Below are 18,157 nucleotides of genomic sequence, written 5' to 3' on the forward strand. Positions count from 1 at the left end.
CACTTTCTCAGGGAATATTAGGTGAGATTTCACCTGAGGCTGGATAGACTGGGACAGTGGAAAGAAGGGAGATACTAGGAACTTATCCTTTGGAGAGTTGTAGAGTGTGCATCTTTCACGTGATATCAGTGTGGGTGTTTTATTTAGAACCTTTCAGCTGCTAGGTGTAAATGAAATGCAGAGTGGAAGAATAACTGGATATAAGTAAGCAGCATTGGAGTTTATGACATTAATATGACAAAGGGGGAACAGGCCAGGGAATTTGAGAATGGTGAAAAGAAAGTAATTCTAAGGGTTTGGGGAAGTAAGTTTTCAAAGCAGTGTTAGTATCACCTGGAAACTTGTTGGAAATGCAAATTTGTGGTCCTAGAATCAGAGGTTCGGGGTGGGGCTTGGTAATCTGTGTTTTAACAGGACCTCCAGGTGATTCTGTAACATGCTAATACCTGACAACCAGGGGTTTGGGAACTCTAAACTACTTAAGGCAGTAAATAAAGGTATGGGAAAAGGGCAGAAATGATGATGGTGGATAACTAAGAAAAAGTAGAGTGTATATATGGCTGAACATCTCCATGAAAGGGAAGAATTGTGTGAATGGAGGAATTCAAGTAAGTGAGCCATGAGGGTTGGCAGTGCTGGTCAGAGACTAGGATTCTTGGAGGATTTAGAAGTGGAACAGTTGAGAGACTCACATGTTGAATGGGTGGTCCATATTGGTGCTACTCTCACCAAGAATCATGACACAGGGGTAGGAACGGAGAAGAAAATTGTGAGGCAGGTACTGAAATCACCGTTGGATGAGGAGTGACAAGAAAGCTACGGGAGGGTTAGAGGATGGTCTAGTCTGCCTCATGTCTTTCCCCTCGTCATCCTCTCCCCTTCCTCAGGTGTATAGGATGGGACATAAAAATAGCCTGGACTCTACTTCCAAGCTGTAATAAGACGGTGCCCTCATGTGCAGACTTAGAGCACGAGGCACAGGGATAGAATGTGGGAGGCTGGGATGAGAGGAAGATTGAGTCAAATTAGTGAATCTATAGGTTAGTGTGGAAGTAAATGACCAGGTGGAAATGGGTGACCTGAAAGTCGTGGACTCCTACTTGTTACTGAAATAAGCATGGATGTGAGACATGATGAGGCAACGTGAGAGCCCTCTTAGCTGACATGATTAGGATCAGCACTTGTTTAGTTAACTGCAAATGACAGTTAGGAGAAAACGATGCATTATATCCCTGCAGCATTTTATTTTTAGTTGTATAGTAATTGATCATATCCACTGCTTCAACTTCCAAATTACTTTTCTTGTATAAACCACACTCAGTAATGCCATTTATGAATTCCAGGTTTGGTTTCTTTCGAGTAAAGGAAGAACTGAAAGACACTGGAGAAAACTCAAGGGGAGAATCTTTCTAGACTTTTTTATATTTTATCCCTAACTTTTTATGATTGTGTTGCTCACATAATTTTTTCATAATTTACCTTTATTTTCCCTTTTCAAAGCATACAGTTTTGTTTTTAACACAACTCTTTTAGCATTTTATGTTCTATTGATCTTTGTTTTATTTTATTAAATTATGTAATTACAATTTCAAGCATAAACAGCTTTGGGAACAACCACACCTGAATTGATGTACATCCAGTTCAACAAATGGGAGATAAGAGCCTGTGTGAAGCCCTAAATATTCAATGTCCTGTTGGTATATGTTTCATAGAAAGAATAGGTGAATTTGGCAAGTTGATGAGTTGGAGGTCAGATTAGAGCTTCTATCATTGTTGCATAGTGGAAGAATAGTGATGCATAGAGGAAGGTCAATGACCCTGTTAAGCTGGGTGAGAGGAGATTTCTCCTGAGGTTTCCAGAGGTGTGAAGCCAGTGTGAGGGGACGGGTCCCTGAGAGGAAGAATAGATCACCTATGGAATACTGAAGATCTGTAGAAATCCCTTGTAACTTCCTTTGGAACATTTTTACTTCATTCTTTCCAAAAGATTAATGAAATTATTTAACTTATGAAAATGGTCTGGTAATATATTAAATGAGATTAATTATTAGCTTCCTGAAGATTAGCATGATTTTTGGATCATTGCTTGATTTAAGAATAGTGTGATAAAAGCAACTACTATGTTAGGACAAAACACATGGATGATCTACATGAAATCCTGATTTCTACTTTTCTAACTCTTTATTTTTGGCTCTATGGCTTCACCAAATACACAAAGATTTCTGAATGTACAAAATACATAAAATAGATTAAAATTTTTTAATCATTTTTTAAACCATTTTTAAGACCTTTGTATTTGGGTGAATCATTTTTCTCTTAAAGCTGTTGATGTAGTTTCCATAGTTATCCATATTTTTGACTGTATAAACATCATCCCAAGAGGAAAATATATATTTTTTCAGTTAAAAGAACATCTTTTATTAGAATGACTTTAAATCTGTAGTCAATGTACTTTGGCATATGATACAAATAAATACATTGATAATAGGAAGAACTAAAAGAGCCAAACAACGTATCTTAGATAATAGGACTCTCATGGCTTACAGTCAATCAGCTATGCTCTGTAAGTTCCAGTCTTCTCATTTTACTTGGTCTTTATCCCAAGTATGAACATGACTCCTAAGACTTTTGAAGAAGACAAGGTTTGTAGATGACTAATTTGGAAGCTATCTGTGACTCTGCTAGCACATATCACCTTTGTGCCACATGAATTAAAATAATTATGACTAAAGTTCACGTTTTAATTTGTCTTGTTTAGATTGTTTGTCGGTGTCAGGAAGAGTATATTCCATATCTCTTACATTCATGAAATTAAAGTCTTTGTAGTTTCATGCCATAAAAAGTTTGTCTTTATTATGAACTGGTAAGTTGTGTTTTGTAAGACAGGCAAACCTATCATTTACAATTTTACTTTGGCTGCCAGGAATTTTAGAGCTAGCTTGTATCAATTATGCAGCTGAAATTTTTGTATAATTATGTTCAACTTCTTCCTTCTTACTCTCTCTTCTCAGTCTTTAATTTTTGTTTTAGCAATTCTATCATGTGTTTTTTAATAAATATTCTCAATTCTTTTTTGAGAGTTGGTGGTAGATAAATTCAACAAATGACAATTGAGTACCTACTTCTTGTTGTTCAATTAACTCTGGTTTACTGACAATAGTGAAAAAGATAGGTTCTTACTTCAAGAAGCTGAAAAAAAATAGAAATAACTTTTTCAGACATTCCTGTTCAAATAGAACATAAAATAGGTATTTTGCTGGGCATATCAAGTGTTCATGTTTAGTCTTTTATTGTTAGTTAAAAGTCATCATTAGGACAGATTGCTATTACCAAATACTATATGTTTTCTAGAGCTATTTTATTGGGTTGTTGGAAAAGTCATGATGTATTTTTTTCTATGTTTTTCATTGCAAAAATGCGTCATGACTTTTCCGACAACCCAATATTTTAGTCAGATTTAAAATTCAGGACTGGAAGCTGGGTCTCACATAACCTCTTGAGGTAGCAGTGCACATACAGTCCCGCCTTTTTTGTTCTTAGATGTCTGCAGAGAGTTGTGAAGCTGGTCTTCAGTGAGAACGCACTGCCCTCAGGCCTTTCAACTTCACCCTGGGAGAGAGATGGTACATGTAAGATGACCAGAGGTTGTCCAGGGAGTCTTTGAAGAAGATAATAGTCCGATAGGTATTATAAAATGATGTTGAAAAGAGAGGCATCCCTACTTTGAGTCTAAAAAGGGAAGAAAGCCTTTTTCTGTTGTTCATGTTGTTCTTTTATGAAGAAGACTCTCTTATGCTTTGTGCAACTTTAGAATGAATACCCAGTCCCTTGAAAATTCAAACTACTACATAAAGGCTTAGAACATTGTAAATACATTGGTGGCCCATTACATAAGTGGTTGGCCTGATAGCATCATTTATGAAAACACTGGAATGCACACATTTTGAAATGTAAATTAAATGTATCTTTTCACCACTCTGTAACCTAACTTTTAAAAACTAGGTTTGTGAATTATTCTGACCTAGATATGTCCTTCCCTGCACATATGAAAGAGAATATAGTTATTGCCTGAATTTTTCTGGAACTGGTTACCCTTTAAGTGAAAGTCCTTACCTTCATTCCTTACCTTCTCATTCTAACTGTTGGACTTTTGCTTATTTTACTGCTTATTAGCATCCTTATGTGATAGGCAGAAAAATCCCCCCACCCCAAAAATGCATGTTGTAATCCCCACAACCCATGAAGATGGTATATTACATGACAAAGAGAAATTAAGGTTGCAGATTTGATTAAATCAGCTAATCCATTTACCTTAACATAGGAGATTATGCTGGTTATCTGGGTTGGCCCAATGTGATCACAAAGGTCCTTAAAGGTAGAAGAGGGAGGCAGAGTAAAGTGACATGAGAGGAACCTGACCCACCTTTACTGGCTTTGAAGATTAAAGAAGGGGACTCCTCACGCCACAGAATTCAGGAGACTTCCAAAACCCAGAAAAGGCAAGGAAACCTGTATCTTAGAGCCTGTGGAAAGGAATGCCCTGCTGACTGACACCTTTGATTTTTGACATCCAAAGAAAATCAGGTCAGATTTCTGACCTACAGAGCTGTTAGATAATAAATCTGTGTTGATTTAAACCACTAAACTTCTGGTGATTTGTTATGGCAGGAAAAAAACTAACACACTTACCTTCATTTTCTTTTCCAAGAAAATGAAGATGAAACTCAGGGCAGTCCATCCAGGAAAAGATTTAGTGTGGGTGGAAGTTGCAACTCTATCTGACAGGGAGATATAAGGCCATTGAATTTCAGCCCCTTTTCTCACTGTTTCCCATTAATACAGAAAATCTACAGGTGCCTGTTGCCAGAATAATGGCCTGAAATAAAATGCTTCACCAATATACCTTAGTTTCAGTCCACTTCCAGTCTGCCCATGTGGCTTTCATCAGAGTGATCTTTTTATGGAACACATTTAATTGTGATTTCTCTTTAAAGTCCATTTTATGATTTCCACTGCCTACAGATAAAAGCCCAAACATGTAGCATGGCAGCCAAAGCTCCACTATCACAGAAGCTTCTGCTACTGTCTTATGTCACACTTCTCTTTTTTCTGCACCTTCTGTTCAGCCAAGGTAAGGTTCTCACATTCTGTGAGCCTAGCAGAGTATTTTATACTTTTCTCCTTCTTATGTGTCATTTCCTTTACCACCGGTGTCCTGCCAGATCATCATACCTGCTGGCAAACCCCTATGAATTCTTCAAGAAACTCAAACGTTAATTCCCTGGAAAATCAAGAAACCTCCCACATCAAATAAAGTTATTGTGTCTGTCCTTTATGCCACATTGTGACATGTATACCTTGCGATATTAAAATTATTCCCATTTGTTCCTCTTATACTAAACTGTGAGCTTCTTGCGGGTAACAACTGGGTCTGGTGGCATATCTGTGGGATCTTAGTATCTCACACAGCTTATATAGTAGGTACACAATAGATAAATATTAAGTGAATGAATGATTGTATTATCTGACCTGGCCAGATACAGAGAACAATGAAAGTGCAGGGTTCCGACTGCCAGGCCAGCCTTTGGTTACACTCTGCCTCTAAAACTTAAGTACTGTAAGAGAAATTTTCTTATCTAACTAGGGAATATTTTATAGTTTAAATAAACTCTGACACTGACCAATTTATTTTGTTTGATACCACTCCTCTTTATATCCCTTAATACTTTCAATTTTGTGATTTTATTGTATCGAAAATGAAAACATTGAAATTTTCTGTTTTATTTTTTCTATGGCTCTATTTGGAAGAATTATTTTGTGCAACATATGTTTTTATCCTTAAAACATGGAGAAGGCTGTAATTTAATAAAATAGCATAACAAGTAAGAAATTTTTTTGGCTTACAATATTTCAGTTTTCTCTAAGCATTTCTATTTTCTGCCTTTCTAGATTTGGTATTTATGTGAGTTTCTCAGTGATTGCATATAGGTTTGACCTTGATACACAGGTCTTTATGAAAATGAGATAATGTACACAGTAAAACTTGGAAGCTGTGAAGCACTACTCAGAGGGAATGAATTGTTTTCATAATTTTTGTTATTACTTTACAATCTGACTGCAAAGTGTTCACAAAGTCTTGATGATGGGAGTAGTTCCACTGGGAATTTCTCTTTTATAACAGCTGTCAGAATTCAAAATCTTAAAATGGTTGGCATAATTTGTAGTGTGATCAGTAAAGCACATCCTTCATGCTGCATAGTAATTCATAAGTTTGGTTTACTACTTTCAAACATAAAAACTTTGTATTACTATGACTGAATCTATGTTGGTGTTAGTATTGTATATAAAATCATCATTTAGAAAATGGTAGAAGCATCGATGAATCAATGAGACTTAAATGTATTTAAAACAAATTTTAGTTTTGAAATATTATGAAAATGTTGATAAATATCCAAAAACTGTAGATTGTAACTATGGAAATATGAAGATTGATTGAACACATTGCCTGAATGCCCACTGTTGGATTGAGGTGAAGCTAACTTGGTTTAGAATGGCTGGAAAATCTAGGTCAATCCATGGTTCAGAGTGTATCTTTAGGATTTGACTTCTATCATATTTTATAGGTGATTCAGCAGGAGTTTTTCGCTTCCTTTGTTTTAAAGTAATCTTCTTATATAGCCTCTGATATTTTCCCCAGAAATGTAATGATCTGTGAGAAACATGTCATCTTTAAATGTACCAGATGTACCTCCAATTGCGCATCAACAAGATGGCGTTATGGTTTTCTAAGAGCCAGTCTCCAGTGAATTCATTTAAGAGGAAAAAAAAGCATCTGCAGAACCTACTCATGCAGATCGTGCTAGAGACTTACCAAAGGGTACACTTCTCTAGGAACCACAAAACCATTGTTATGTCTGTCATGTCAGTTTTTCATCTCCTTCCGGGATGCCAGAAAAATGGGCGCATTCTTACTCCTATGTCTTCTTCAAAGAGATTCCTTCCTTGTACCAGATTTCTGCCATTATATCTTTTTCCTTATTATATGCAGTGAGGCTCTTTACTCTTATAAGTACATCATTGCACAGTGTATGATGACTCCTACTTCATCCCATGGACTTGGAGCTTATCCTTGATAATTTTAGTGAAACAATTAGCAGCCCCTGTCCCTAGTTGTGGGGTACGTTTCACTTTTGAAGCCTGCAGCCCTCTATCCACTTGCTTGAGTGTCTCATCTTGATTATATAAAGTCCAAAATAAATTTATCTGAAAAGTCTTTTTATCATGATCCTTTAAATGTTTGCATTACTTCCCACATTAACTTGATGTTATTACTGCAGCTATTGCATGGCTTTTTTGAGGTCAGGTATTTTTCTTTTTGAATAAGTCGTTTCTTTGAGTAACTATCAGCAACAATCGTTTTATTCTTGCCTCATAGGTACTACAGTGCAACCATTCTGCAGATGTCGGGTGTTGAAGATGATAGACTCGCGATATGGCTGGCTTCAGTTACAGCCTTCACAAATTTCATTTTCACACTCGTGGGAGTCTGGCTCGTTGAGAAAGTGGGCCGCAGAAAACTTACCTTCGGTAGCTTAGCAGGTAGGTGGCTGAATGAAGAATTCAATGATAAAATTTTCTCTAATGATGACAAGTTAACTGTCCAACATTCAAAACCAATACCATTTCTGATAATGTGTTTTGCACCAAACAATGGAGCTCCTTTAAACAAAAAGCTCGTTAAAAAGAACTTGGCAAATGTTATGATTTGTAACTAGAAATTAGAATGTGACTAATCACTAGAATTGTAAGAACAATTTGAATCTACTGAGGGTAACATTTTGCTGTTATTATTTTGAGGTTTGCTCAAAAGGACAAAAGTGACAGGAATAATCTCTTTTTGTTCCTCCTTGGTTGAAAGAAAAACTTGGTATTCATAAACTCCCTTTTTAACATATGTTTTATTTTTAAGTTTAGAATAATATGGAAGTAAATCTGGAACATTTTATATCAAAGCTCTTTCAACAGTGGAATATTAGAACCATATAATTTCTTCACAAAGCAGGGACAAACTCTTTCTGTATTTGAACCAGGCCTAAATTCTGGGGCAAATTCTGGTTCGTTAAGTTTGTTTCCTATGATAGCTAAATAAAATAAAACCTTTCTCGCTTTCAAGTATCTTTAGTCTTTAAATGCTGCCTGTTTCATTTATCATTTTTCTATAGCACATGGGCTGTTTTACCTGACAGAAGAGAACCCATCTTTGCTATTGTTTTAGCATGACTGCATACTGTAATTTTCTAATCTTTTTCATCTATACAAGTGGATTCCTACTTATCAAGTACAATAGCTGTCCTCTGATAGCTTCTTTATAAGTTTATTTAGAGTAAGGATACATTTTTCCATTAAAAGGTAAAGTTTCCATGCCAGCATTAACTAGATTCTGTTTTAACCAAATTATCCCTAAAACATTAATAGCAGAACTGCTTCAGGCCCTGGTCCCAGATTGGATGAGAAAATACATTCTGAGTTTCATACTGAGTTATTAAGAACATATGCTCTCTCCCACCCCTAATTCCAGAAGGCAGAGTGGAATGCGTCCACCCTCTGCTCTTGCCTTAGCGGTGGAAGACCTTGAGTCCAGTGATGTAGGTTGAACTGCAGTCTCAGCACTGAGGGGAAGGTGAGGGGAAGCTTGTCTGGCGAAGTCACATTACCCAGGGAAGTGGGAGGAACAAGTGACGGTTTAAAAACCATACATTTATAGACCTGTTAGAGAACCCAGAAGTGTTTAGCCTAGAAAAAAAGTCTACAGGGAGATCTAAAGGTATCTTATTCTAGCAGATGGTAGATGTTATGATGATTTTTGTAGATGTTCATAGATTTTTACTTAATGTAAGAAAAATATTCCTAATAATCAGAGCTATCCAATTATGAATTGGAGTGCTTCCTTACAAACTCTCAAAAAAGAAAAAAAACAAACAAAAAAAAAAACAAAAAAAGATAGATGGCCATTAGTTAATGATGTGCTAAAAATCAATTTCTACAGTTGGTTGGAAATTGAATTTGCTAACCCCTGAGGTTCAGGTCAACTTTAAGAAGAGGTGATAGCCACTTAAATTTTTTTGTAAATGGATACCCTATGTTTTTGACAGGACTTAATACATTGTTACCTTAAGAGGTCTGTTTTTCATGTAGAATTTCAGATCTTCTTAAATTTGGGATTTGACTTTTGAGATCTGGGGAATCTGTGATTCTGAGATCCGGAGAAAAAACTTTTTTCTAGCAACCTCTTTTCCTTCATTTGTTGTATTTCAATGAGATACTTTCTCATCAATTCTGCAGGATTTTGAGGCATTACAGAGCCAGACTGTTTGGGTTTGAATTGTGTGACCCTGAGCAAGTTTCCATTTCCTCATCTGTAAACAGGGATTAACTATAGTCCCTACTTTATAGGGTTGTAATGAGGACTAAACACACTTAAACATGTATAGCATTTAAAACACTGCCTGACACAGACAGTAAACTTCCTGGGGCATTTTAGCTATCACAGCATTATTACTGCCAAAGAGTGATTTCTGTTGTTGTTTTAACTATAATGTGAAGTCAATTTGCACCATCAGAACACAGGAACGTTCCTGAACCTTTCTAGCTGGTGTCATGTTTCACCTCTCAGTGTAGGTCCTTGCCCGAAGGCTTTCCAAAGCCCCTCCTGACTGTTAAGAGAAAGTATTAAGACAGTTATTTGGGGGCAAAGACCAAGGGGTTTTAGTGACTGCTTCTTAGAAGCAACCTATGGCACTTTTCTTTCCTGCCATGTTCGCTTTTCAACCCAAACCACCAACACGCCAGCCCCGCCCACTACCATACCGCACGGTGCTGCCTCCAGCTTGGGAGACACCTTCCGTCAAGGAGGCACCTGATTTCCTTGTGATGTGGCCAATTAAAATGATGATGTAGATATTACAGTGGTTTAGGGGGTAAAGGGCCTGGTTTATTTCTCACAGACCTCCTCTTTACCTGTACATAAATGTAAATAGTGCTGTTTGTACAGTTCTGGTTTTTAACTGTTATTAAAAAGGTCACAATAGTACATAATGACCAACAGAAATTTACACCTTCAGAAGAAAACAGCCATTAGTATACAATCATCCCTCCATATCCATAGCAAACTGGTTCCAGGACCCCCAGCTGAAATCTGCCGGTGCTCAAGTCCCTTACATAAAATGGCATAGTATTTGCATGTAACCTATGCACATTCTCCTTAAATCATCTCTAGATTACTTATAATACCTAATACAATGCAAATGCTATGTAAATAGTCCTTATACTCTATTGTTTAGGGAATAATGACTAGTAAAAAAAATGTACATGTTCATTACAGACAGAAATGTTAAAGGTCTAACTACTTAGTACACATCAGCAAAATTGTAGCTTTTTTTCCCAACTATTTTCTATCCTTGGTTGGTTGGATGTGGAACCTTCAGATGCAGAGGACCGACTGTATTAGTATTACACCAGCACGACCCATGTAATAGATGTTTATGTGCCTTTCTGATACCAGTTGATTCGGGGTTAGTCATATTGGGTTGTCAGAAAAGTCATGACGCATTTTTGCAACAGATGGCGCTAGTTCATTTTTGGAAGTACTAGAGTCATTTGCATCTATGTCATTGCTATGTTATTTGACAGCTGACAGTTCTAGCTTCATTCTAAAAAAAAATTGAGCGATTTGGTTGAGTTTTGGAGATTTTACAACAAGTTGAAGATGGAAGACCAAACTGTGCATTTTTGCCGTATTTTACTGTTTTACTTCCATAAAGGGAAGAACGCACGTCAAGCTTGTGAAAAGTTGCATAAGTTTATGGTGACAATGCTCTACATGAACATCAGTGCCAATGATGGTTCACGAAATTCCATGCTGGTGATTTTGATCTCAACTATGCTCCTCGCTCAGGGAGGCCCACCGAGGTTGATGACGACAAAATAAAGGCATTGATCGAGTCGAACCCACGTTGCATGATACAAGAGATTGCAGAAACATTGAACATCTATCATTCAAGCATTCACGACCACCTGAAGAAGCTGGGATACATAAGCAAGCTCGATATTTGGGTTCCGCATGAACTCAAAGAAATTCATTTGACGGGGCGTATAAATATCTGCAATGTGCTCATTAAAAGAGGGAAATGATCCTTTTTTGAAGCGACTGATAATCGGTGATGAGAAGTGGATTGTTTACAACAACGTGGTGCACAAACAGTCTTGGTCCCGATGTGATGATTTGCCTCAAACGACATCGAAAGCAGACATTCATCAGAGGAAGGTTATGCTCTCAGTGTGGTGAGATTTTAAAGGTGTCGTGTTTTTCGAGCTCCTACCAAGGAACCAAACAATCAATCAATTCGAATGTGTACTGTCGGCAGTTGGACAGTTTGAATGAATCCATCATCCAGAAACATCCAGAGCTTGTTAATTGTAAAGGAGTTGTGTTCCATTGCGACAAGGCGAGATCACACGCAAGTTTGATCACCTGTCAAAAATTATTGGAGCTGGGATGGGATGTGTTGCCACACCCACCATACTCACCTGACTTTGTGCCATCAGACTTCCACTTGTTTCGCTCTCTTCAAAACTCCTTGTGTGGTATAACGTTCAATTCAGATGAGGCTTTAAATCAGCATCTTGTTCAGTTTTTCGCAAATAAAGACAGGTCCTTCTATGAACGAGGAATTATGAAGCTCACTGAAAGATGGCAAAAGGTTATTGAACAAAACAGGTAATATATCATTGATTGATCTTTGTTCTTTATATAAATAAATAACCTTTGAAAAACATAGAAAAAATACATCATGACTTTTCCAACAACCCTATAGTTTTATATCAATGTTTTGGTTTTATTCATTTGTATGTAGGTAAATATTTGATATTTTAATAGAGCTTAGTATTAGACCACTGTTCTATTTAAAATTTCTTAAATTAGCCTAGAATTTTTAAACCTCTGATTCAATTTTGTTCCCTATTTTATGTTTTTTTATGAGTTGCTTTATTATAGTGGGTTAAAAATAGTGGGAATAATTATATCAAAATAATTTAAATAATTTTTGAATAGGTATTCATTTTTTAAAAATCACTATAAATAAACTATATTTAGGTAGACCTGGACAAAGAAACTCTTTATACAAAGAAAGCTAAAATATGTAGTCCATGAATAATTTTAAATGTGGGACTTTTGGTGGTTTTCTGACTTTGAATATTTTCAAAGCTTGCTTAGAGAAGCCTTCTTTCTTGTAAATATTACAAATTTAATGACAACCTCTTGATTCTTCTAATAGAAGAAGCTTTATATCTATGTAACTTTATTGCTTATAAATAAGAAAGCCAGACACCCTGTGTTATATTGTCCCCAAGATATTTTGGTAGTGGAGTATTTCTGAAAACATCACTCATAACCTGTCTCCATCAGGATTACCAGGGGTACTTATTTTAAAATGTGGATTCTTGTGCCCTACTCCAGATCTGCTAAATTAGAATCTTTTCAGATGGGTATGGCGCATGTGCACTTTAAACAGCTTCCACGGGTGATGCTTATACACACAGAGTGTGCTCTATTAGAGTCGTGGGAAGGGAAATTTTTTTTTCTAAGTATTTACTAATAATCTCAGCCCTGCACCAGGTTAATGTAACTTATTATATCAGATATTTTTGAGAATGCTCTTTATCCAGCACACTTCCTGTGGAGAACATTGTTTGGTAGATGATAATAACTTAGAAGGATCAGGAGTACTAATCAGTTGATGATCATAAATTGCTGTGCAATGAACTACACTATGGCAATAAATATTTTTATTTAAACTTTAAAAATTGATGTCAGGAAACCTATTTCATTATTTACATCATTAAAAACTTAGTCATTCCTTTTCTGTATCAGAAATTCATAAAACTTTTTTCAGCCTCTCTGGCCGGCTTTCTACCTTTAGTTGACCTGTCAGTAAGTATATCAGTCTTATTCTGAATCTAAATCCCTACATCTAAATCAGATGTCAGACCAAGGGAGTATTCTGTGTTGATCAAACAACAGCAATTTTTTAAAAATAATTTATCAGAGATAACTGTGTTAAAGACATTTTACTTAAAATATCCATCAAGAAAAACAAAGTAGAACATGCCCGTTTTTGTTTATCCTCACTGTGGCTGGAACGATGGTCAGAAATTGTAAACTTTCTTATTTACCATCAGATATCTCTCAGGGACTCAAAAATGAGTCTTTTAAGTAATATACTTAATCACCATTCCTACACCTTAAAATCAAAAACAAATATCCCAAGTACCAACGGGAAAGATAATGAACACATGTGTTATATCACTTCTGGCGTCGTAAAGTCTTCAAAAAATGCTACTCCTCTTTAGTAAGAAATGCTGCTTCAACAACTTTTGAAATATTCAATTTGTGACTTTTTAATTTATTGATTTTGGTCTTACATGATCAAATGTCATTAGGACATTTTCTTGGCAGTGAAAGAACACTTGTGTAAATCTGTTGCTTTTCATACTTCCTGACATGTTAGGCACTCAATAATGTTGGTTACTCTAATTGATTTTGAGACTGTCAGCAATGTGAGGTATTTTCTTTTTTTTAGAAAATCATTACCAGTCTATTGCTTGCCTAGCAAATGCATTTGCTTTGAATGTCAATGTTGTCATATCTCACAATGAATGTGCTAGTGAGTTTTTCTGATAATTTGTTATTAGGAACCTTTTTGCAATCCAATGAAGATAGATCAAAGTATATTTCAGAGCTATGTCTTACCAAACCCAGTCTACTTTGGAAGATGTTGTCAACTATTCTCTGACATTTTTTGTTTGTTTGTTTGTTTTAGGTACCACCATAGCACTCATTATTCTTGCTTTGGGATTTCTGCTGTCAGCCCAGGTTTCCCCACGTATCACTTTTAAACCAGTAGCCCCATCAGGTCAAAACGCTACCTGCACAAGATACAGGTGAGATTTCATTATGGTTCCCTTTCTAAAAATGCTAACTCTGAAAATGGATTTGTTCATTTTTAACTTTTCTAAAATTTGAGAAATGAGTAAAAGCTTGCTTATGGAAAAGGTAAGAAAATGGGAAGGGAGCGAGAGACCACCAGGAAAAGGAAAAGATATATGAAGATATGAAGGTGAAAGTGTTGAAGGAAATGTGAGTTGCTCGACACAGTTTTGGTGGTGTTTTCCTGGAAATTAAAAGTAGGGATTGATAGGGCCGACTGAGTGGCTCAGTTGGTTAAGAGCTCGCTCAAGAGTTTGAGCTCTGAGCAACAGCAGTTCGAGTCCCAGCCCGAGCTGAGCAGCCACTGAGCTGCCAACAGGCAACAGGTAATGGATGGCTCAGCTTAAAAAAAAAAAAAAGTAGGGATTGATGCAGAATCTAAGCAGAAATACTGTAAAACTATTTTAGGTCATATGTGACTTAGTGACATCTACATTCCAGCTGAAATAAATAACTTTAATCAGTAATTAAACTTTTCCATGATGTACATGTCTGATATAGTTATCATCTGAATATTCTAACAGTTCCTCTTTACTGAGTTCCACAGGTATCCCCTCATTCATTTGAGCAAAAAAGAAAGTTTCCTCTCACTGCTAGGTTTCTCCCAAAGGATTAGAAAGCGTAATGGGAATGGTAGAAGACAGTGAATGTGTTCTAATGGCCAGCTGCAGGTTTCAAAGCTCATTTAAGTCTAATGGCGTACACATTATGGGATAGATGAACAGAGAAATGGATAGATGGGCATAGATGGGCAGATAGGCTAAAGAATGCACAAATGAATTAATTAAAGATTCAGTGATTGAACAGATCAATTAATATATTTGGCAGCAGAGTTTCAAAGTTATTTACTTCATTTTAGTGGTTGGAAAGGCTAGCAACCCCTTTAAAACATTTGGATAGAACATGAATTAGTTTAAAAAAAAATTTCTTCAGCCTCAGCTAGATGGACACGTCTCAAATAAAGAGATAAATGATTTTATTAATGAATTTATTAATAATGGGTAAGTGATTTATTAATTTTTAGTCAGCTAGTCCTATATGAAATTAAAACATTACAGTTGCTACACCAAATGCCAGTTGAACTCCCCCGGGAGCTTCTCATTGAGGATGTATTTGTGGTGGCTCCTCATCACGTCAATGAGGAAGCTATATATTATTATACCTTCCCAGTCCCAAATTGTGGTATCCATTGCCTTTGAAAATGAACAGTTATAGCCTCTCCTTTCTCTTACTAATGAGCTTTATTTATTTATTGGCTTACTAATTGTTTATAGTCTTTATCTTGTTCTAAAGAAGACTTCAAGTTGTCTTAATACAAGAGGTTAGCTTTATCATAGACTATTTCTAAATGTAGTGATCTTTATTTGGACATCTCACCTCAACTGCTAGAATGATAATAGAGCTATTGCCAGAATTCAGCAAGGTCTATTTTTGTTTTTCTTGACGTATATTTTAAGTAAAATGTTTTTAACATAGTTACCTCTGACAAATTATTAAAAAATTGCTGTTGTTTGATCAACATAGATTCTGATGTCTGATTTAGGTAGGGATTTAGGTTCAGAATAAGACTCACACAGTGGCAGGTCAACTAAAGGCAGAAAGTCGGCAAGAGAGCACGAGAAAAAATTGTATGAATTTCTGATACAGAAAAGGAATGACTAAGCTTTTAATGATTTACATAATGAAATAGGTTTCCTGACATCAACTCTTAAAGTTTAAATAAAAATATTTATTGCCATAGTATAGATCATTGCACAGCAATTTATGATCATCAACCTATTAATCCCCCTGATCCTTCTAAATTAATATCATCTACCTAATACGTATGTCAAAGTAAAATTGTAATGGAGCAAGAAGTGGTACAGTCTTATTTTAGTCTTATCAAAAGTTGGGAAGCTGTTTTTGAAACCGGAACCAAGTATTAGATGTCCTTTGGAAGTCAATGAATATGAAAAACAATTGTTTATTATGTGCCTTTTTTCAGAGTAACATTCATTAGTCTTTGTGGGAATTTGACAGTATGTATTTATAGTCTGAGTGATTTTATAAAATATTCTTGTCCCATTACTGCTTTTATTGTTAAAACTTATCTGTTAGCTTTCCTCTTTCTGTAAGATAAACATGAAAAAATCGTGTTTGTCATACCTTAAGATGAGTAATGTTCATGCTGTAAATGTAGGTGGTATGCTTTCTCCATGGAATGATCCACATAGGAAAATTAAGCAAATAAAACATTTAAAAAGGGGAGTTGGTTTAATATCTACCTTAAGAACACTGTATACTATTGGTAGGAATGTTAATATTTTTCTCTGTTTTGGTAAGTAATATAGTCTGCCTAATGAAAGTTAAATTCCTATGCTCATTGACTCAGCACTTCTACTTGTAGAAATAGACTATAGTGATAAATTATATAATCCATTCTGACTAGAATAGGAGATTTAAAAAAGTGAATACTTCAGAAACAGTGGTTCTTATTTATTTTATTTTTATTAAATTTATTGGGATGACATTAGTTAATAAATTATATAGGGTTTGGGTATAAATTCTATAATACATCATCTGTATATTGCATTGTGTGTTCACAACCCAAAGTCAAATCTTTCATCACCATATATTGCACTTCCTTACCCTCTTCTACCATCCCCCTCCCCACTTACCCTCTGGTAACCACTGAGCTGTCTTCTGTGTCTATAAGCTTTTGTTCATTTGTTTGTCTTGTTCATTTCTTGCTTTCAGTTTTATATCCCACATATGAGTGAAATCATATGGTTCTTGACTTTTTCTCTCTTCGCATGATAATCTCAGGATCCATCCATGTTGTTGCAAATGGCATTATTGCATCTTTTCTTATGCCTGAGTAATATTCCATTGTGTGTGTGTGTGTGTGTGTGTNTATATATATATATATATATATATATATATATATATATACACCACATCTTTATCCATTCATCTATCAAATGTGCAGCCACCTGAATAAAAGCTGTCACAGGGTACTAACTGTGGCTAGGAAAAATAACTCTAGATTAGATATCATCTAAGTCATATATCTGAATGAGAATACATACATATATTCCTAATATAGCCTTCAGCTTCACGCTCTCGAATTGCTGTTTTACTACCACTTTCTTATCCAATTAAACATATTTTCTTAGGATAGCTAGCCAAGCTTTGAGGATTTAAACCTTTCCTAGGTAAAATTTCCCTCAAATTTTTGACATTTGTAAGTGTAATAATGTATGCCAATCACTATCATAAAACCCTTCAAAGTAGACAGATATTTCCTAAAGTATATAATTGTAGAATTGCAAGGTACCCTTGCCTTAGGGTTTTTATCTCATTCATTCATTCATTCATTCATGCATGCAGATAAAAATATTTATGAAACACCTACTCATAGGATTATAATAAGTATGCATTATTATATGAAAAGCACCTAAAAACAGTGTTTGGCACACAAACATGACCCTATTGAGGAGTTTTACGTAGGGGAGTGACTTGACCCGATTTCCAATCCTAAACTCTCTCTGAGGGTGGGGGTACACAGAGAGTACCAACTGATCTAGGGAGACTGGTTATTAGAGTTGTCTGAGAGAGGTGATAGTTGCCCTGGACTATGGTTGACATTAAAAATAAACAGGTAGACAAATTCTAGATATTTTTAGGAGAGAAAAATCAATAGGAATGCAAAATAATTGATTAACTATTAGATCGTGGAAATCGGATGGGGTAACTGGATGAGGCAATTACTATATTTTAGTAGGAATTGACAAGAGGCTGCGCCTCTACTTCATTGTTCTTTTCCTTTCAGTATTTCTCAACTGCGAGTCTTGCCTAGAATCATTAAAGGAGATATTTAAAGCTACCCATCCCTTATTCACACAGATCTGCCTCCCCAGGACAATGGAGAATAGCTTAGAAACACTGCGCTAGGTGATCCAATACAGTAAGGCCCCAAATGACATCATTTTGTTATAAGGCTGATGAGATCCCTTAGCAACTCGTTTATATCAATTCGCCTGCGGTAAAATTGGTTTCATTATATGTTGTTTTGCTTCAAGTCACAGAACCTATTGACAATGTTCAGTCAGGACCTACTGTATATCTTCCATT

The 18,157-nt window shown here is 35.8% G+C and overlaps 1 protein-coding gene across 1 annotated transcript in view; it reads left to right on the plus strand.

The window, feature by feature from the left end:
• Window positions 1-619: 619 nt before the first annotated feature.
• Window positions 620-18,157, plus strand: part of LOC109377390 (proton myo-inositol cotransporter-like) — a 109,623-nt gene continuing 92,085 nt past the window's right edge. The window contains exons 1-4 of the mRNA XM_019633718.1: window positions 620-778; window positions 5,127-5,131; window positions 7,436-7,599; window positions 13,878-13,998. Coding sequence (XP_019489263.1) covers window positions 620-778; window positions 5,127-5,131; window positions 7,436-7,599; window positions 13,878-13,998 — 449 coding nt within the window. The remainder of the gene's footprint in view (window positions 779-5,126; window positions 5,132-7,435; window positions 7,600-13,877; window positions 13,999-18,157) is intronic.

Source organism: Hipposideros armiger, unplaced genomic scaffold (assembly GCF_001890085.2).
Source record: "Hipposideros armiger isolate ML-2016 unplaced genomic scaffold, ASM189008v1 scaffold_1386, whole genome shotgun sequence".
Taxonomy (NCBI): domain Eukaryota; kingdom Metazoa; phylum Chordata; class Mammalia; order Chiroptera; family Hipposideridae; genus Hipposideros; species Hipposideros armiger.